This window comes from Podarcis liolepis, assembly GCF_965112155.1.
Source record: "Podarcis liolepis genome assembly, chromosome: 3".
Classification (NCBI taxonomy): domain Eukaryota; kingdom Metazoa; phylum Chordata; class Lepidosauria; order Squamata; family Lacertidae; genus Podarcis; species Podarcis liolepis.
The window spans coordinates 3,427,702-3,447,451 of record NC_139557.1 but is presented as its reverse complement, the minus strand read 5'-3'; the positions used below and the strand labels follow the sequence as shown (position 1 = coordinate 3,447,451).

At 42.5% G+C, this 19,750-nt stretch overlaps 1 protein-coding gene across 1 annotated transcript; it reads left to right on the top strand.

The window, feature by feature from the left end:
• Positions 1–1,455: 1,455 nt before the first annotated feature.
• LOC310703177 (serotriflin-like) lies at positions 1,456–11,602 on the top strand. Its single transcript, XM_083495328.1, has 8 exons — positions 1,456–1,551; positions 2,571–2,632; positions 3,095–3,199; positions 5,108–5,195; positions 6,680–6,828; positions 7,347–7,441; positions 9,781–9,869; positions 11,349–11,602. The coding sequence occupies exons 2-8, from the start codon at positions 2,573–2,575 to the stop codon at positions 11,474–11,476; spliced, it is 714 nt and encodes a 237-aa protein (XP_083351454.1). The 5' UTR covers positions 1,456–1,551; positions 2,571–2,572; the 3' UTR covers positions 11,477–11,602.
• Positions 11,603–19,750: the final 8,148 nt, after the last annotated feature.

Below are 19,750 nucleotides of genomic sequence, written 5' to 3'. Positions count from 1 at the left end.
TACCACTGTAGCGTTAAACTTTGCAATGATAATACATTTTTGCTCTTCTGTTCCCAGCCACTTTAGGCCTGTTTGTGTTACAACCATAAAAATAAGTCGGGTTCAAGGGGTGTGTCTTTAGCATTCTGTATCATGAATGTGCCAGTCGCACTTCTGTGGGGAAGGAGAGCCACAGCTTAGGGGCAGCCACAGAGAATAGTGTGAAACTGACCTCTGCAAACTCAGCACAGGTAATGTAGCACTTGATTTTCTGTTTCTTCAAATACTCAATAAGATTATATCCATAACTCAGAGGACTATATCAATAATAAGACATAGTTTTGTTACAACACATGATGGGGATCTGATTTCGTCACATTACCGCTATCTACTTGAGTAAGACGCCCTTTGGTTTAGGTGGGGGGAAGTAATAAAAAAGGAAGAGAAAAGTGCGTGGAGTGTAAGGAAGTCTAACAAACATTTTCCCCACAGTGACTACTTCAGTGTTTTTTTTAAAAAATATGAAATACAGTGGTGCCTCGGGTTAAGAACTTAATTCGTTCTGGAGGTCCGTTCTTAACCTGAAACTGTTCTTAACCTGAAGCACCACTTTAGCTAATGGGGCCTCCTGCTGCTGCTGCTGCCGCACCACCACCACGCGATATCTGTTCTCAAAGTTCTTAACCCGAGGTACTATTTCTGGGTTAGCGGAGTCTGTAACCTGAAGCGTCTGTAACCTGAAGTGTCTGTAACCCAAGGTACCACTGTATTAAAGTTTTCAACAACAAAAAAATCCTCTCATTTATTATTTATTTTATGGTGCCTCTGCTTTGCTGATTCCATAAGGACATTCTTAGTCTGCTTATTGAGTAATCCAGAACTGAGCACATGCAACAGGAAGTATTTGCAGAAATTATATCTCCACTGTGATGCTAATTGAACATAAGCAAATACTGAATATTTAAATGGCCGTTGGCGTGTGATAACATCATCTCCAGGAATACCAGCTGAGTGGCATCAATGCATCAATAGATGCGGGAATCAGCAAAGGAGTGGAGCAGAGGAGGGAAGGAATGGGTCCAACTTTCAAAACAAGAAGATTTCCTATCACTTCAACATCTGCAGTAACAGGTTAAAAACACTTACCGTACATCCTTGTTTACTAGATTATGGCACCACCAGTGCATTACTTCATACACAGAAAGAAGGAAGAAACCTCTTTGGTAGCAGCAATAGCTTGTGAATTCCTCTCATTACAATGTATATTGAGTCAATGATGTGTTTAGATCTACCAGCGATAAAATGATGCCACAGGATAAAGAAAAGGCACAGATATCAATCCATCATAAGATGCTGGTTGGAATTTTTCAGGAAATAAAACATTGTTAAAAAGACATGTGACAGATTCAAACTTCTGACTGGTCAATGAGGTGTGTAATTTACGGTTGGACACTGAGTCATTCTGCAAAGCAGGAAACAGGAGAGGTATATAAGCATAACATCGCCTGTTGATTTCCATAACCTCTTTGAAGCTACAAAGAAGGTACTTCAAGTCTTCCTTGAAATAATAAGGTAAGGTTTAAGCGGGGGGGGGGTTGTTAACCTATACATTAGCCCGCTGTATCCCATAACCACCTACATGAAGGTTGCTAGGAGAGTTAAGTAAGATAAATTGTATAAAAATAATTGCTCAGGAGGATGCATCTTATTGATCAAATTCCTACTGAAGAATCTGCACTTAAGCCATCTGTCTTCATTGGCTGTATTGCTGGGGGTGTATCTAATTTATGGTTTACAAAAGTTTACTGTCATGCTTTCTCATGGGAGGTAAAGGTAAAGGACTCCTGGACAGTTAAGTCCAGTCAAAGGTGACTATGGGGTGTGGTGCTCATCTAGCTTCAGACTAAGGGAGCTGGTGTTCCGGGTCATGTGGCCAGCATGACTCAACCGCTTCTGGCGCAACAGAACACTGTGATGGAAACCAGAGCGCATGGAAATGCCGTTTACCTTCCTGCCACAGCAGTACCTATTTATCTACTTGCACCGGTCTGCTTTCGAACTGCTAGGTTGGCAGGAGCTGGGAGAGAGCAATAGGAGCTCACTCTGTCACACAGATTCGAACAGCCGACCTTCTGACTGGCAAGCTCAAGAGGCTCAGTGGTTTAGACCGCAGCGCCACCCGCGTTGTATGTGTAAATACTGTGTGTGTAAATACAAATCTGCATCCGAGTTACTACAGGTCAATAATTATTTCTAACTGCCTGATTTTGGGGTGGGGGTGGGTTTCAGCAAGTTGTAAGCTATTTTAAGCATTGTACATTCATTGGGAGGGTGTGGTATAAATCTGCTAAAATAAATTGCCACTCTTAAACAAGCCTTATTCATCCCTTGCATCCAGAGATCTTCCAGCAGGTTCTGATCTGCCACCTGCCCTGTTCTAGGAGGCACAAATCTATTTTCTCATGTGGAGCCACATGAGCATTTTGAAATTTAAACTACTACTCAGAAGAGTGGCACCATGTTTCAATAAGTATGCTCTTTATCTAAACAGAAACTCTAAGATAATATCTCCAGTGTTATTTTGTTTTCAGAGATGATCCTGCTCATCGTGTTGCTGAGTCTTGCTGCTCTGCTGCAACAGCCTGCTTCAAGGGTAAAGTGTTGTTGTTTTTTACGTCGTGTAGTGTAGCAATACTGGGAGATGCTTAACTCTCTCCTATCTCAGTCAGTGGGACATGAAAAGTTACTAAATTTAGCTGGGTTGTTTTCAAATACGGGATTGGAGCTTCGTCAACCTAAACATTCTCTTTAATTAGCCAAAATGTGCTTCACTGCTTCATCTGTGAAGGCAATAAATTTTAAGAAGATCATACTTAATGGAGGAAGTTGATTTCAATAACTGTGGATTTATCCAGAATACATCAGAGAGACGCTAATGCCACGGCATTGCCCAACAGCTTACAACAGCTTACAACTGAGATTTTGTTTATGTCAGATTTCATTTATGGCATGTTTTCACCATGGCCATGTTTCTTACAGAAACAGTGCTAAAATTATATTGGTGTAATATATTATGAATAAATGCAAGAGGAATTTAATCACTCTCTCACTTTAGGCACATGCACTAGGGGTTGGACCAGGTGACCAAAAGCAAATTCTTGACAAGCACAATGCCCTGCGGAGAGAAGTGAAGCCAACTGCAAGCAACATGCTGAAGATGGTAAGATAGAAAGAGGTGAAATTCATAGTTCCAGGTACATTGGCAAGTGGTTTGCATGTTTACTACTTTCTTGCAGGCAGAAAACTTGTTCTTGATCACTTCAAGAATGAGGCTCACAAGCAGATTTGCATTTCACAAGGGAATGCCATTTAAACATCATTTTTTAATTTAAAAAGGACAAGCAGGCACATGATATTTGCATATGCTAATTCATAGGTATAAGTGTGAATTTAGAACTAATCAGTATGATTTCAACCGAAATACAATGCAAATGGGGAACCAGACTGTAACCCTTGGGCCTCGTCAGTTGGCTGGCTGGGTGTTCCTAGCTTGTGATATTAGAGTCAGCTTAAGGAAGTCGTGCCGATTCATGTTAAGCAAGCAAGGTTCAGCTTAATGAGTTGCAGTAATCATTAGTAATAATAGTGCAGGCTCAGAGTCTATTGATGCCGCTTCTCACCTCTGCGCTTTGTGTTCCCTTGGATAGATATAATCCAGCCCTTGCTTGCTTTAACTTCCTACATGTTCTTGTCCAATCAGGAGAAAAAACACCATGTATGCTTTCCCTTCCTCCACTTGTCCATGTAGTGGGCTAGGAATATGCACTTACCTCAGTAGTAACTTAGTAGTAGCTGAGAGTGCCTAACTCAGTCTCCTAGGTAAAAGGTAAAGGACCCCTGGATGGTTAAGTCCAGTCAAAGGCGACTATGGGGTGTGGCACTCATCTCGCTTCAGGCCGAGGGAACCGGTGTTTGTCCACAATCAGCTTTCCGGGTCATGTGGCCAGCACAACTAAACTGCTTCTGGTGCAACCAAACACCGTGACGGAAACCAGAGCGCACGGAAATGCTGTTTACCTTCCCGCTGCAGTGGTACCTATTCATCTACTCGCACTTGCATGCTTTCAAACTGCTAGGTTGGCAGGAGCTGGGAGAGAGCAATGGGAGCTCACCCCGTTGTGGGGATTCGAACTGCCAACCTTCTGATCGGCAAGTCCAAGAGGTTCAAGTGGTTTAGACCACAGTGCCACCCGCATCAGTTTCTTAATCAGGGTTTGAATGATGGTTACTGACATTAAGCAGGGCTGATAGGAGTCAGGCAGATGTGATGCTAAACCATGGTTAAGATCATCCAGGCGTTGGGGTTGGGGCAGAACCGGCCCTCCCATGAGGCAAGCTGAGGCAACCGCCTCAGGCAGCAGAATCCACAGGGGCAGCAGTTCTGACTCCAAGGAACATGCTGTCTGTCACTGTTGCCACAGTGGCAGCTGTGGTGCCTTCCTTGGAGGACACGGCTGCTACCACCTTGGTACCCCCCCCCCATGGCACTTCCCCCTCAGCAAATAGGAGGGACTGCTCATCTCCTCCCACTTCTAAGGAGGAAATATCTGGGGCTGCCCTCTGGGGTCTCCTGGGCTCTGCACCCACCTGGCATGATTCAGAGATGGCCCCTTTCCCCCCATGAGAGCCTTTGATTACCAGTTCAACCATCAGGTAAGGCTGATTTGATTCCCTCCCTTGTTCCCAATGTAGTTCTTCAGTCCCCGCTTGTTCCCAATGTTGATCTTTACCCCCCCCCCATTTTTTCTGATGTAGAACCTCATTCCCCCCTTCTTTCCTAGTGGGGGGCACTATTTTGTGGTTTGTCTCAGGTGCCAAGATATCTTGGGCAAGTGCTGGGTTGGGACTGGCTCCCAAGAGTGATGGGAAAGGACGGCAGTTCTGTTTTTCCTTCATATATTCAAGCCATGACCCAGCCACAAAATAACTATCATTAAAGGGGAACATGGACATACACATCAAGGTTCTGAAGAAAGCTGAAAGGTGACAAGCGATCAGACAGATATTATCTTCTCCATCTTTACAGTATGCCTCCATTCTCACCTTTGCGACATCTTTTTTCATTTAGGAATGGAGTCCTCCTGCGAAAGCAAATGCCGAACGCGTGGCAAAGAAATGTCGTTTTGCCCACAGCCCACCAGACCAAAGAATTGCTGGCAAGTAGAGCTGTCAGTAAGCACTGTAGAAATGTTTTAGAGAGACCTATAATATAATCCACATTCAATCAGCATTCACTTATTCCTTCAACAACCTTGCAGTCGTCAGTCTGAGCATAATTTTTAAATAGCATATTTTTAAAAAAACACACTGGAAGAATGCCACAAAAAGGGAATAATACAGAGGAATGTTCGAGTTCTTTCTAACATCCAAACTCAGAAATCAGCATACCTTTGCCTCTATACATGCTGCATCTACCTTAGATGCATACAATTTTTAAAGCACCACACAGCAGTTCATACATGTTCGTTCCGGATCCTGGAAGTATGTAGTTAATCACTAAAATAATAAATCTTTTGCAGTCACTAACAATTCAGAGATGGCAACATTTTAAAACAAGACCTTTCAGCTTCCACTTTCTTCCACTGAAGGTATTCCTTTGGAATTCATCAAAGGATGCCAGCTATTGAGCAATTAATACAGCACAGCTGAGATTAGCCTTTTTGGGCTGTATAATAGATATGTTTAATGTCTTATACGCTGACAGGTTCTAAATTCAGACTATTTTAATTTGCTCTAGCGAACCTATGGATAGTCACCAAAGAATCAGAACCACATGAAAAAGGAAGCTCATTTAACATTTACTAAAAGTAATTGACAAATGTTTCTTTCTGGTAACACCTTTGAATAAGTTTACTCGTTAAAATTAATTCTTCATTATTTATTGCTTGTACCAAAATGCAGACTCTTCTTTCTTCCTCTACCTTTCATTGCAACTCAGTTTTCCATATCAAATGTAAACCACAAATTCTGCCCACATCTGGGACTCAGCTAGACTGGTAAAGAAAAAGTGATTTATATGCACTGTATGTGTGATATAACATTGTGCCACCAACGTAGAGTTCTGTTTTTCTCTACCTTGTTACAACACTTTAAAGTGAAACGTTTCTAGCTAAGAATGTACCCTACTGAAACAAAGACTTCTGTCTCTAAAGAGGGATTATAATATTGGTTGAAATAAAGATATTCTTGTATAACAAACATTTAATATAAAGACAAATACCTGGGCAATTATACATCAATCACCACCCTTAGTGTGCCCAGTTCATATTTTATATCCCCCCTTTCACCCCATAGTTTAAAACTGAACAGCTGCTTCCCAGTTTAATCAGATATAGATAACTCCTAAACGCTAAGCAAGAAACATGGAACATCAAAAGGTATCCCAAATAGAACTGTATCAAAGAAGTTATAAGATTTATCATTCCCAATTAAGCAAAGATTCTGTGTTGTTCAAGCACTGGCTCAAATGGGTTACATACAGTAAATAAAATCTCTCCTCGGGTGAACAAATTCTGCTTGAATAAACAAGCTTTTCCCTGTTGCATCATGTTCCCCTGAAGCATTGCATGACTCCTCGTTTACAGAATTTCCTAGGTCAGGAATCATGAGTTTTGTTAATGCTTCTCATCTCCACTTCTAGATGGCTTTTCATGCGGTGAAAATATATATGCATCATCTCACGCTACTCCATGGAATGACGTGATTCAAGCTTGGTACAACGAGGTGAAAGATTTCAAGTACGGTGTTGGAGCAGTCCGTCCAGGGGCCGTAATTGGCCATTACACTCAGGTAACTCAAACACCGTTTTGTATCTTTGTCAAGCGCATGGTTCAGCTAGTCAATCCATGCCTGATAGCCCACTCACCTCTTGGCTTGCTGCTGCCTGGGACCTCACAGAAGGAGGTGAGAAGGGGTGGTTGTGTTCCTCGTGTTTCACCCAGTACTTTTTTTCATATTTTTCACATAGGACGTTCAGATAATGGATTGTCTTTATCTCTGCTGTGCCTTTCTTTCTGTGGTTTCTTCAGACCCCCATAATGCCATTCACATTCACAGCTCTATACATTTCTGAGCTGCATCTCCCAGAGGAAAAAAATTATTGGAATTGTTACTTGGAAATTGTTTATTTCTTTAGTGTCATACCCCCTTTTCAAGGTGCTCCTAATAAAGCAACACAAAGTGATGAAATCTAGGGGTTGTTTTATTTTTATTTTTAATGCTGGTGTTAAATGTATGTTTTTCTGGCTCATTATGAAAACAGTTAGATTCTAACGTATTTTCTTGTGTGGATGTTTTTATATCTACAGGTGGTTTGGTACAGGTCTTACAGAATTGGTTGTTATGCTGCCCACTGCCCTCAAAACCGCTTGAAATACCTCTACTTTTGCCACTACTGTCCTGCGTATGTACTATTTAATTATTTATTGAGCTTGTTAGCTGTTTGTTACACAACGTCTTCAAGGGATTTAACAACACATTTTAAACATAAATATGAAATACATTAGACTATAAAAACGGAATGGAACTCTCATAACAGCCACAGGAAGTTTGCACACTAGTAAAGCAGTAACTCGGGATGTCAATGGTTGCTAGCCAGCTAGAAAACAAAAACAGCCAGGTCATTCCTATTACCTTGGGTAATCAGGTGGCAGCAGCTGGTGTTGTTGTGTTGTGTTGTGTTGTGTTGTGTTGTTGTGTTGTGTTGTGTTTGGCTGAGTCAAAATCCCCAAATAATTTTCTGTCAATCTCTGGAAAACTTTATTTTGGGAGTCCTCCTGAACAGTTGGTACCTTTACTCCTGTTAAGGTTTGGTTCACCAGTTTAGCTATGGTTTAGGTAAAGGGACCCCTGACCGTTAAGTCCAGTCGCAGATGACTCTGGGGTTGCGGCGCTCATCTCGCTTTACTCGCCTAGGGAGCTGGTGTTTGTCTGCAGACAGCTTCCGGGTCATGTGGCCAGCATGACTAAGCCGCTTCTGGCAAAACCAGAGCAGTGCACGGAAACCCTGTTTACCTTCCCGCCGGAGGGGTACCTATTTATCTACTTGCACTTGACGTGCTTTCAAACTGAAAGCAGGAGCAGGGACCAAGCAACGGATACTCACCCCGTTGCAGGGATTCGAACCGCCGACCTTCTGATTGGCAAGCCCTAGGTTTTGTGGTTTAGACCACAGCGCCACCCACGTCCCTTAGCTATGGTTTAACCTTGCCTTAATACAGTGGTGCCTCGCAAGACGAAATTAATCCGTTCCGCGAGTCTCTTCATCTAGCGGTTTTTTCGTCTTGCGAAGCAACCCTATTAGCGGATTAGCGGATTAGCGCTATTAGCGGTTTAGCGGCTATTAAAGGCTTAGCGGCTATTAAAGGCTTAGTGGATTAGCGGCTAAAAGGCTATTAGCGGCTTAGCGGCTTAGAAAAAGGGGGGGAAGCGGGGGGAAATCGGAACACTTGCAAGACGTTTTCGTCTTGCAAAGCAAGCCCACAGGGAAAATCGTCTTGTGAAGCAGCTCAAAAACGGAAAACTCTTTCATCTAGCGGGTTTTCCATCTTGCGAGGCATTCGTCTTGCGGGGCACCACTGTACTGTGAAAAGGCACAAAAGGCAGCGCCCCCACTCCTTGCAATCCTCCTCTCTTCATACCCATAGCTTCCGTCATCCACCAATTCACACCAGCAGCATATTCAGCATTAAGTGAGCCACAGTGCCTCAAAAAAGAATGTTCTTTTTTATTCATTTACATATTTATTAAGTTTGCTCTAAACCAGTGTTGGGAACCTCCAACCTGGCTTCCCTGTTTGACCCACCAGGATATTTCAGCCAAGCCAAGCCACACCTGCCTGCCCTACACCTAATGTTATATAGAAGCAGATGGGGGCAGACAAAGACCTGGCTCAGCTGAAAGAGATTTTCAGGCACCTCTGTCAGGTGGACCAGTGGCAGCTGCAAAGGCCTGTTCAAGGGGCTTAACAAAGGCTGGCATCTTTGACAAGCAATGCAGAGCCAAATTCTTCAAAGTTCAGAACCCAGGAAGTTTTACCCAAGAGGGTAAAGGGTTCTCTTGAAAAGTGTATGGAGATACAGGAACCCCTTGATCATATTTTGTTGCATTGCTAGTGGGCACATATGGTACAGTCTGTGAATAACGCCCGTGAGATTCTCTTTACTGATGATACAGACCCAGCCCTTTGGAAGAGGTATCCAGCTATTAACATTCCTGAGAGATTACATAACACTGGGAGGTCCACAAGATAAAGGGAGTTAATATCAGATTGTCAATGGACAGAATAATCTCCACAGAACATTAGAATAATCCAAATTACAACATGCTGTGTTCATTAAGTTCATTTGCATTGGCTCGTTCTGGGTGTTGAGTTTTCACCCTTCCCTCTTTAGAAACAGGGATGTGGTGTTGTGCAAGCAGCTTAGGTTGCACATAGGAAAATAAAGTAGTTGTGTTTTATCCCCCCCCCCCCCATGTGATGTCCTGCCTTTCTAGTAATTCTACAGGCAAGACTTCTTCACTCTCCAGCCAAGGCATCCCAGCCTCATTTCCATTCCCACTAGCAGCTAGAGCACAGCATTACTGAACTGACGCCACTAGATTGCTCCCTCTGAATACAAACAACCGGCTACAGCATACCAGGACTGAGCTGCTTTGGGTTTTTTAAAAATATATATATTTATATAAATTTCATGAAACAAATAAAAAAAACTGTGCACTTTTTTGCATTTCTCATTCCAGAGGGAACATACAAGGCTTACTTAAAACCCCATATAAGTCTGGACCATCTTGCGGGGACTGCCGTCATGCTTGTGACAACAAATTATGCAGTACGTACAAATAACTTCAAATATTAAAGCTTCTCCATCTTTTCTTTAGAAAGGGCACTCAGTTAGAATTCAGAACTCATTGGGCCTGTTAACTGTCACCAAGTTAGTATAAGGGATAGTAGGAAAAGCTGTGCTGATTTCTGCTTAGAGGCCCTACTTCTGGATCTGCCCCAATGAGCACTGGGAGCAGCTTCTGGTGTGATGTGGAAGTCTTGCATCCAGATATGATACTTCTGCGCTGCATGCACAATGCACTGCCAAAGAGATGCTTGGCCCTGACAGTTTAGCCAGGAAGGAAGCAGGAGATGGGCAGGCATAGATCCACTGCTGCTTATGAAGATCTATATAGATATCTCTGTTACCCCAAGATTACAAGGTTATTTGTAGAGTGGAAGGGATATCACCAATTATATTCTAAATTTGAATGCTAAAACCAGCATATTCCAAACCTAGTTACTCAGAAGAAAACCCCACTGAATTTGATGGAAGCCGGGGCAGCACATCCCATTTCACCACTAGAGGTGAAATGTGAAGTTCTGTCTTGCCTTGCTGCCACTCCCGCCACCACCTAATTTCTCCTGCCGCTACTGCGCACCCTGACACATCTGCCAAAGGTGGAGTAGCAGCGCTCCCATCAGCACCAAAGATCTTGCCCCAAATGGACACAATCTTGCCCAAAACTGGCACTGATGACAGTACCACTTCTCCATCGATGGTGGGGAGGTCATACCACCTGCAGAAAGGCTTCTGCCTCCTGAGTCACAATAAGCTTTTATATTGTTAAGGTGAATGTAGGGATTTCTACATAATGTTCATAAGATGTGGCAATCAAAGCATGCCCAATTTCACAGCAACATAGGATTGTAGAGTTGGTAGGGTCATCTAGCCCAACCCCCTGCAATGCAGGAATCTCAGCTAAAGCATCCAGGGCAGATGGCCACACAACCTCTGCTTAAGTCCACCACCTCCCAAGGGAGTCCATTCCACTGTCAAACAGCTCTTACTGTCAGAAAGTTCTTCCTGATGTTTAGTCGGAATCTCCTTCCTTGTAATTTGACTCCATTGGTTCAGGTTCTACCCTCTGGAGCAGGAGGAAACACGCTTGCCCCATCTTACATGTGACGGCCTTTCAGATACTTGAAGTTAGCTGTTAGATCACCTCTCCGTCTCCTCTTCTCCAGGTTAAACATGCCCAACTCCCTCAACCATTCCTCATAAGGCTTGCTTTTCAGGCCTTTTCTTCTGAGTTATGGTCAGGGTTGCTAAACTGTTTATGCATTTAATTATTACATACATTAGAACAACTGTTAAATAATATGTTCAGTGTTCTTTTTTCTTTTGTATAATCTTCAGTTTTGATCTTAAGCTCCAGTATATGAACTAAAAATGAAAGCGTCCCTAGAGTTTGAATCTATTGGGGATGTTTTGCTTTTGTTAATGTCCAGACTGATGGTAGCGTGTTCTTCTTTTCACTTTCAGCCAACCCTTGCAAACATACTGATAAGTTCAGCAACTGCCCTGACTTAGTGAAGTCAGAAGGATGTACGAAACAAAACATGCTGAAAGACTGCACTGCTTCTTGCCTGTGTAAGAATGAAATAAAATAGGTCTCCTTTTGGCACTGATGATTTTCGTTGAACTCCACAAACTCACCTTCAGCATCTTTTAATGATCTTTTCCAAATGAAATTTGTAAACAAGCTTTTAAAATTGAAAAATAAATCATCTTGCATACATGGATGTATTTTTTGTGTAAGGTGGGACTGGAAGTTGGGACGGGAGGAAAATTTTCAATTTACAAAATTAGCAGCTGCTACACCAGGGCTCACACTGCATACCATAGTTAACATCCTATGCTCAATGAGAAACTGCAACAATCGCTCCAAAATGCTAGAGAGTTGTTTAAAAACAATATTAGAAACTCAACTGGAGTGCAAGCCACAGATCAGCAAAGGTAACATGAAGACCAAGAGGCTGCCAGTGTGGTTAAGAAGTGGAATCTAAGGAGGTTTTAAACTGTTCAAATGAAGGGAATGAAAAGGAACACAAAATTTGGCCCAAAAAATGGTAAGCAGACAGTAAGGGATCCTAAAAAAAGAATTTGTGGAACAGGAACACATTGCTAAAAATATTAGGACCAACAACAAAAAAGTTCTTTAAATACACTAGCATCAAGACACTGCCTAGGGAGGCAGGTGGACCTTGGGTGACAGGGGAGTCAAAGGTGTACCAAAGGAAGATGAGGGGACTGCGGAAGAGCTGAATGAATTATTTGCATCTGTCTTCCAAACAGAAGATATAGGGCAGATCCCAGCGCCTGACTAACTTTTGCAGTAAGAGTCTCTGAGGAACTCCAACAAATAGTGGTGACAAGAGATGAAGTTAGAGGCATAACAGAGAAAATATAAACGGGAAAATTGCTGGGTCCAGATGACATCCATGCAAGAGTTCTCAAAGAACTCAAATATGAGGTAGTTGATCTTATAACAAAAATATATAACTTGTCCTTCAGATCAGATGGCACACCTGCGGACTGGATAGTAGCCAATGTAACAGCAATTTTTAAAAGGGAGACAGGAGGATCCTGGAAATTAGTTTCATGTTTCTGGGCAAACTGATGGAAAGTATTGTTCAGAATCATATAACCAAGTATATAGAACACCAAGCCTTGCTGAAGCATGATGCTCTGAAATGGGGGATAACTTTAGGTAGCAGAAATAGGGGCATGTGGAAGGAACAGAAGAACTATGATAAATCCATTCTAGGAAGAGACAGGGTTGGATCCTAAGGTAAGGTAAGCAAATTCAAGGAAGGAAAATGTGCCCTTTCTTTCCCTCTTGAAATCCTCTCTGGAAGGCCAGGAAGCTCTCTGTTCAATCTAGGAATTTCCTTCAGCAGTCCCCTATGGCACACCCTCTATTCATAAGACCACAGAACTTGAAAGGACCTTGGCAGTCATTGTCAGGCCCCTACTGAGTCCAGTATCCACAATGCAGGATGCAACTACAGCACTCCCAGACAGGTGGCTGTTGAGCCTCTGCTTAAATACCTCCAGAAAAAACCCGATAATAAATGTTGGAAATGTAAAGAAACTGAAGGTACATTCTTTCACCTTTGGTGGACATGCCCAAGGATTAAGGCTTTCTGGGAAATGATATATAATGAACTGAAAAAGGTATTTAAATATACCTTCTTGAAGAAACCAGAGGCCTTTCTCCTGGGCATGGTCGGCCAATTGGTGTCAAAGAAGGATAGAACTTTTTTTATGCCACAACAGCAGCAAGAATACTCATTGCAAAGTATTGGAAGACACAAGATTTACCCACTTTGGAGGAATGGCAGATGAAGCTGATGGACTATATGGAACTGGCAGGAATGACTGGCAGAATCCGAGACCAAGGAGAAGAGTGGAAGAAGATTGGAAGAAATTTAAAGACTATCTGCAGAAATATTGTAAAATTAATGAATGTTAGAATGATGTTGGATAGAAATTAAGTGGTTTCCAGCTGTAATGCTTTAAGGGAATATGAAAAATGGGTTGTTAATAGGGGAAAATCTAATGTTACTATTTTAAGACCAAAGATTAGGATAAACAAAGAGAGTAAGGATTTGCTGAGCCAACAAATTGAACTGGAATACAAAAAAGGGAGGTATGAGGAGGTCCAGGAAACAAGTTAAGGAAAATAAGTAATAGAAAAATGGAGTGGTTTTTAAATTATTTTTATTTTGTATTTTTTTTTTCATTTTGTATTGTAATATTTTTTAAAAAATCTTAATAAATATCTTATAAAAAATAATAATAAATAACTCCAGAAAAAAGAGCCTACATCTCCTGAGGCTGCCTGTTCCATTGCTGAACAGGTCATACCGTTAGAAGCTTCTCTTAATCCTTAGCTGAAATTTGCTTCCGGAAACTTCTGTCCATCATTTCTAGTTCTTGCCTCTGGAGAAACAGTTAACAAATTTGCCCCAACCTCATACCCTCCAAGATTTCTCTGATGAAAATAGGGACGTCCCATTCCATAATAATAATTTTACTATTTATACCCCACACATCTTATTGCCAGGCTCTGGTATAAATACTGCAAGAAATATATATAAGTGAACAGTAGAGAAGAGTTACCCCTATTTTCAGCTTCCTTCCTGATGCAAATGGCAGCTGCTCAGGGCTTTTTTCAGCCAGAGCTCACTGGAACTCAGTTCCGGCACCTCTCAGGTGGGTGCCATTGCCATTATGAGAAGGGTGAGTTGCAGCACCTCTTTTTCTAGAAAAATAAGGACAGGGTAGATGAGTCTAAAAAGCCCAGGACACAAATTTTCACAGCCCTCTGGCAGCTATGGTGACTCTCTCCCCCCCCCCCTCTCTCTCTCTCTCTCTCTCACACACACACACACACATTGAATGACAACTGTCTCCTCCCACCTGACATCTCAAAGTGCTTCCACCAGCTTTAAAGGACGTTTGCCCTGTGACTAACCACAGTGGGATAACTGCTATTCAAGAAACAGAAACATCTCAAGGCCTCTGGTGGACAGGAAACTCAGGTGCCAGGAAACATTACCTTGCCAATCAGATGTTCCCTCTCTTGTTGAGAAAAAGCCTTTTCTAGGAGGGGGGGGGAAATATTATGTTTGTACTTTTGGGTGGCTTTAAGAATGACTATTGGACAGTAAACAGAAAAAGACTATGATACTTCAAGGGCAAAGTCTTGAAATGAACATGGAAATGGAAACCTTAAACTTGACATCTAGTTAACAAGTAAGGCAGTGGATCTTAACCTTATTTGGGTCATGAACCCTTCTGAGAATCTGATGAAAGCACATAAACACAAAATTTTGCATTCAATCTATTTTATTGCATTGGAAAAATCATTGCTTTTCTGCCCAGTTCATGGATCCTCTCAAGCCCTTCCATGGACCACAAGTTAAGGACCCCAGATACAAGTTTAACCAGTGTAAGCTTCTCAATGAAGTCAAGAGAAGCATCCATCAAGCTGTTTCACTGTACTCAGCATTTTAATATAATTATTTAATAGCCAATGTAAGTGTATGTCTGATATTACTATTGTGCTTTTAAAATGTTTAGGAACACTGTAACAGTAAGAAAGTTTTATTTTTGAAATGCTGTATATATTTAAAAGTAATGAATCAATGCAACACTGATTAAGCCACACAATGCTGAGTCAATGGCAAAAGTCCTTTTGAATTTTAAAGGAGCATTATAAGCAGAGGTTTAAAGGAATATTATAAGCAGAGGTTTAAAGCGTTCAGATTTCCTGATAGTAGACTAGCATTGAGACCTGGGGAACTCTTGGAATAACTGATGAAATCTTATCTGAATAAATAAAAAATGAGCAGTTTGCATGCTATGTCTGTTTAAGACGCAGTTTGCCAATTCTTTGGGGTCGGTGGCCATATTTGAGGAAATTTTGAGAAAATGTCTTACGGCATATCGCAGCAGACTCCCTGGAAGATGGTGGACACTCATTCATTTGAAGCAGAGATTAGATGGCTACTTGTCAAGGACTCTTTAGATGTGATTCCTGCACTAGAGGAGGCCTTGAGGTCCCTTCCAACTCCACAATCCTATGAACAGGGTTGCCATGGAGATGTGGTATAATACAAAAGGATTGCCACAGAAGTGTGGCATAACACAACATGGCTGCCACGGGGGGGGGGGGTGCCACTGCTACTGCATCTGAGAGACAGGACCACAAAGTGATGGGGCAATCTGCCTCATCAAAGGAAGACAACTAGACCAGCCACTGCCACACCTGCTCTCGGAAGGAAGCTCTTTGTACCTCTCCTCTGTTCAAAACAGATGAAATGGAGGCATGTTCGGTGGGGGGGAGGGGGGCCAATGCAAACAGGAACTGAGTAGGAAGAACAAGTTCTTCTGTATTGTGGATTTTTGAAGAGATATTTATGGAGACCTACAGTACCGCTGGCGACCCCTGAGCAAAGCATTTACTGCTACGCATATTAAGTCATTTGGTTTTTCCAACTATAATTAAAAAGTAACCTATTGGCTGCAACACTTACCTAATTTTTGTACTTTTTATACTTTCCTCACCACTCTCAAAATACTTTTTAGTATAAAGGTTTTATCACTATACTGAGATTCATGACTGCTGAGGAAAGTATCATTTCCACAAACCCTTTGCAGAACAGTAAACCTACATTTTGAAAATTCAAAGGATGAGTCCGTATTGATATTATACTGTGAGCCCCCTGATTGGACTGTGCCTCAAAATGTGACGTAGAAATAATTTGATAAATGTAGCATAGGAATCATAGGCAAGCGCAAGGTACCACCTCAGTTATTGTCATAGTGCATGCCATACCATTCAATGAAATTATTGTGTGATGATCTAATTTGAGATCTGAAATTTCTACAGATGCAAAGGAATAGCAAAGACAGAATAAATAAAAGTTAGAAACTACCGTATTTTTCGCCCTATAGGACGCACTTTTCCCCCTCCAAAAATGAAGGGGAAATGTGTGTGCGTCCTATGGGGCGAATGCAGGCTTTCGCTGAAGCCTGGAGAGCCCCACCGCCAGCCCCACAAGCTCGGGGGACAGCGGGGAGGTGGAATGCCGCCATCCCGCTGTCCCCCAACTTGGTTAGAAGGCTGGCGGGGGGGGGGAGCCTGCTCCTCCCCGTCGCCAACCCTGCAAACTCGGGGACAGCGGGAGAGGCGCAGCGCGCCATCCCGCTGTCTCCCGACCTGGTTTGGGGGTTGGCGGAGGGCTTCCCCCTCCCTCAGCCCCGCAAGCTGCCAGAGCGATGCCGAAGCTGCGCGCATCTTGGGCATCGCTCTGGGTCGTGTTCTGGGGGCTGGGGGAGGGGGAAGCTCGGGCTTCCCCCGCCCCAGCCCCGTGCCTGGGGGGGGGAAATAATTTTTCCCCTTTATTTCCCCCCTCCCAAAATCTAGGTGCGTCCTATGGGCCGGTGCGTCCTATAGGGCGAAAAATGCGGTATAAAAAATGACAATAATAGAGTACAACTATGTTTTGAAGTAGCAAGTTTTCACAGATGCTACAAATCTAGTATTTGTATCTTAGAGATGAATCTTGGCAATCATTAATTAGTACAGCTCTTGGCAACTTTCCCCACTTCTAAGCTCTGCTGCACTGATTCACATGGGACTCAGCTACCTTCATCAATTTTACTGTTATAAACATGTAACACCAGGTGGCGCTGTAGGGCTGTGCTTCCTAATGGAAAACATTGCCCAACGGTGGGTGTGGGGGTCTTGTGGATCAAAAGCTTCCACTGCTTCTCCAAGCTTCAGGGCAAAATGTATATCCAGAGGTAGATGATTTTTACCACTCATAGAGGAACTTTGCATTCTGAGAGTGACACACCCTTCAACCACTATGCAATAGTTTGGGCTTCAATTGACTCATTTACTTAAGATATCACGTAAAATTAATCTCTAGTTTTACTAACATTTAGACTGCCACATTTCTCTTTGAGGGTTGTTGGTTTTTCCCCCAAACAAGTGGTATATAAATTTTACGAAATAAATAGAACACACACACACATACAGTGGTGCCTCGCAAGACGAAATTAATTCATTCCGCGAGTTTTGTCGTCTTGCGATTTTTTTCGTCTTGTGAAGCACGGTGTCGGAAAAGTTTTGGAAAAGCTTCAAAAATCACCAAAGTCTTCAAAATCCTCAAAAAAGGCTACCACACCGCGTGCTATGAGTTGCTCCTCGAAGTCAAGTCGCAACTGTATTAACGGTGTTAAGAAAAAGGAAACAAACTTGCAAGACGTTTCCGTCTTGCGAAGCAAGCCCATAGGGAAAATCGTCTTGCGAAGCAGCTCAAAAAACAAAAAACCCTTTCGTTTTGCGAGTTTTCCGTCTTGCGAGGCATTCGTCTTGCAAGGTACCACTGTGTGTGTGTGTATATATCGTCGCCTAGACACCCCAACTTTTACACGGGAAGACACCCGAGGACACCAAAACCTGCATTCCTGTACCCGTGAAAATCTACGAAAACATATATATATATATATATATATATATATATGGAACAGCCATTGCTTATTTGTCCCAGAATCCTAAATGCAAAACCTGATACCTACAGCACTAAACAGAGACTTACCAGTTTGCAATCTCTACCCTGGAACAGTGCCTGAAAGCTAAGGCTGTCCACAGGGCCCAAGATTTGCTTTGAATCTATATGCAATTTCTCTCTCTTCCTGCCATGTTCTGTGCTCTCATCACTTCAATCTATGTTTTGGATTCCAAGCTGCATTATATAAAACAGAGCTCTATGGTGTAGAATCAAAAAATACCTAGGACTTGCCAAATTGCAGAGAAAGCCTGTCCAGTTGGAGATTGTGCTGTAACTTTCCTTCATAATCTATATTAGGGCAATAACTTCAGTGGGCCAATTAAAACACCCAAAGCCATAACAGTTGCATCTTTTCAAAGGGGACTGTCTCTTGCTCTTTCTTACCTTAAGACAATAAATAGAAGGTCCATGTGATGTGTATTCTTGCTGCTACATTTAAAAAAAATTTCCTGTGGCTGTTTGTGTCCTCCAAGATAGGCCTTCAGACGTCTGATACAGGCCTCACAATATGAGGCTCTCTAGAAAATGGCCTGGAGAGCTTTCTTATGGTTTGATTAAAGCAGGGCAACAAAGAATTTATGAGACAGATGTAAATTTTAACTTTTAAAAAGTATCCTCTGCTGCTGTGCTTTAACAAAATTCAATCCAAATTTCTTCAGGGCTCTACAAGCAACATTTTTGGCAGTCTCGTGTTTTACAAAGCCCATGGACCTAGAGAAAGAGAGATATACAAAAAACAGAACTATTCTGTACAAAACAAGCAGAAAATCACATGGCCTTGCGGGAGCACTTACTCAGTTTTGAGAAGGGGGATTATATACATTGTGCTTCAACCTCAAATCAGCCTAATTCACCTTGTTATTCAGCCTCTACACACAGCTGAGGCACACCTCTACTAAAATCTACATGCTTTATACTTGCTTATTTTGCCTCATTCCCCTGCCCTTGCTCTATGTAATATCTTGCCTGATTAAGAATTTTGGAAAACACAAATGCTTGCCACTGCTTTGTGATATTTCGATTTGTCCTAATAAGGAATTGCAAACTGTAGATTTTGGAGGGTTTTTTCCCCTTAGGGACCAACACAGCTACCTTTGCTTTTTATAATAAAAGGAGTAAATGAAAGGTGGCTTCAGTGGCCCAGAGAGCCTTCCATCAGCTTTAGCTGGTGGCCCACTATCTGGACAGGGACAGCCTAACTACTGTTGCCTATGCTCTGGTAACCTCTAGGCTGGATTACTGCAATGCGTTCTACGTAGGGCTGCCTCTGAAGGCGGTTCAGAAACTTCAGCTGGTGCAGAATTCAGCGGCCAGGTTGCTCACTGGGGCAAGACAGTTTGAGCATATTACACCAATCCTGGTCCAACTGCTCTGGCTACCAATTAGTTTCTGGGCCCAATTAAAAGTGCTGGTTTTAACCTATAAAGCCCTAAACGGCTCAGGACAACAATACTTCAAAGATCCACCTCTTTCTATATGGACCTATCCAGCCCCTGAGATCATCTTCTGCGGCCCTTCTTCGTGTGCCTCCTCCACGAGATCCAGAGGGTGGGAACACAAGAACAGGCAGTGGCTCCCCATCAGTGGATTGCTCTCCCCAGGGAGGTTTGCCTGGGGCCTTCATTATACACCATTAGGTGCCAGGCAAAAACATTCCTCTTTAACCAGGCCTTTGGATGAATGACATCCGATGCCTTTTTAAAATGTGGGGGAAGGATTATTGGGTTGTTTTTGTTTTGATTGTGAATTTTGTGGTTTTATATTGATTTTATCCTGGGAACCACCCTGAGACTT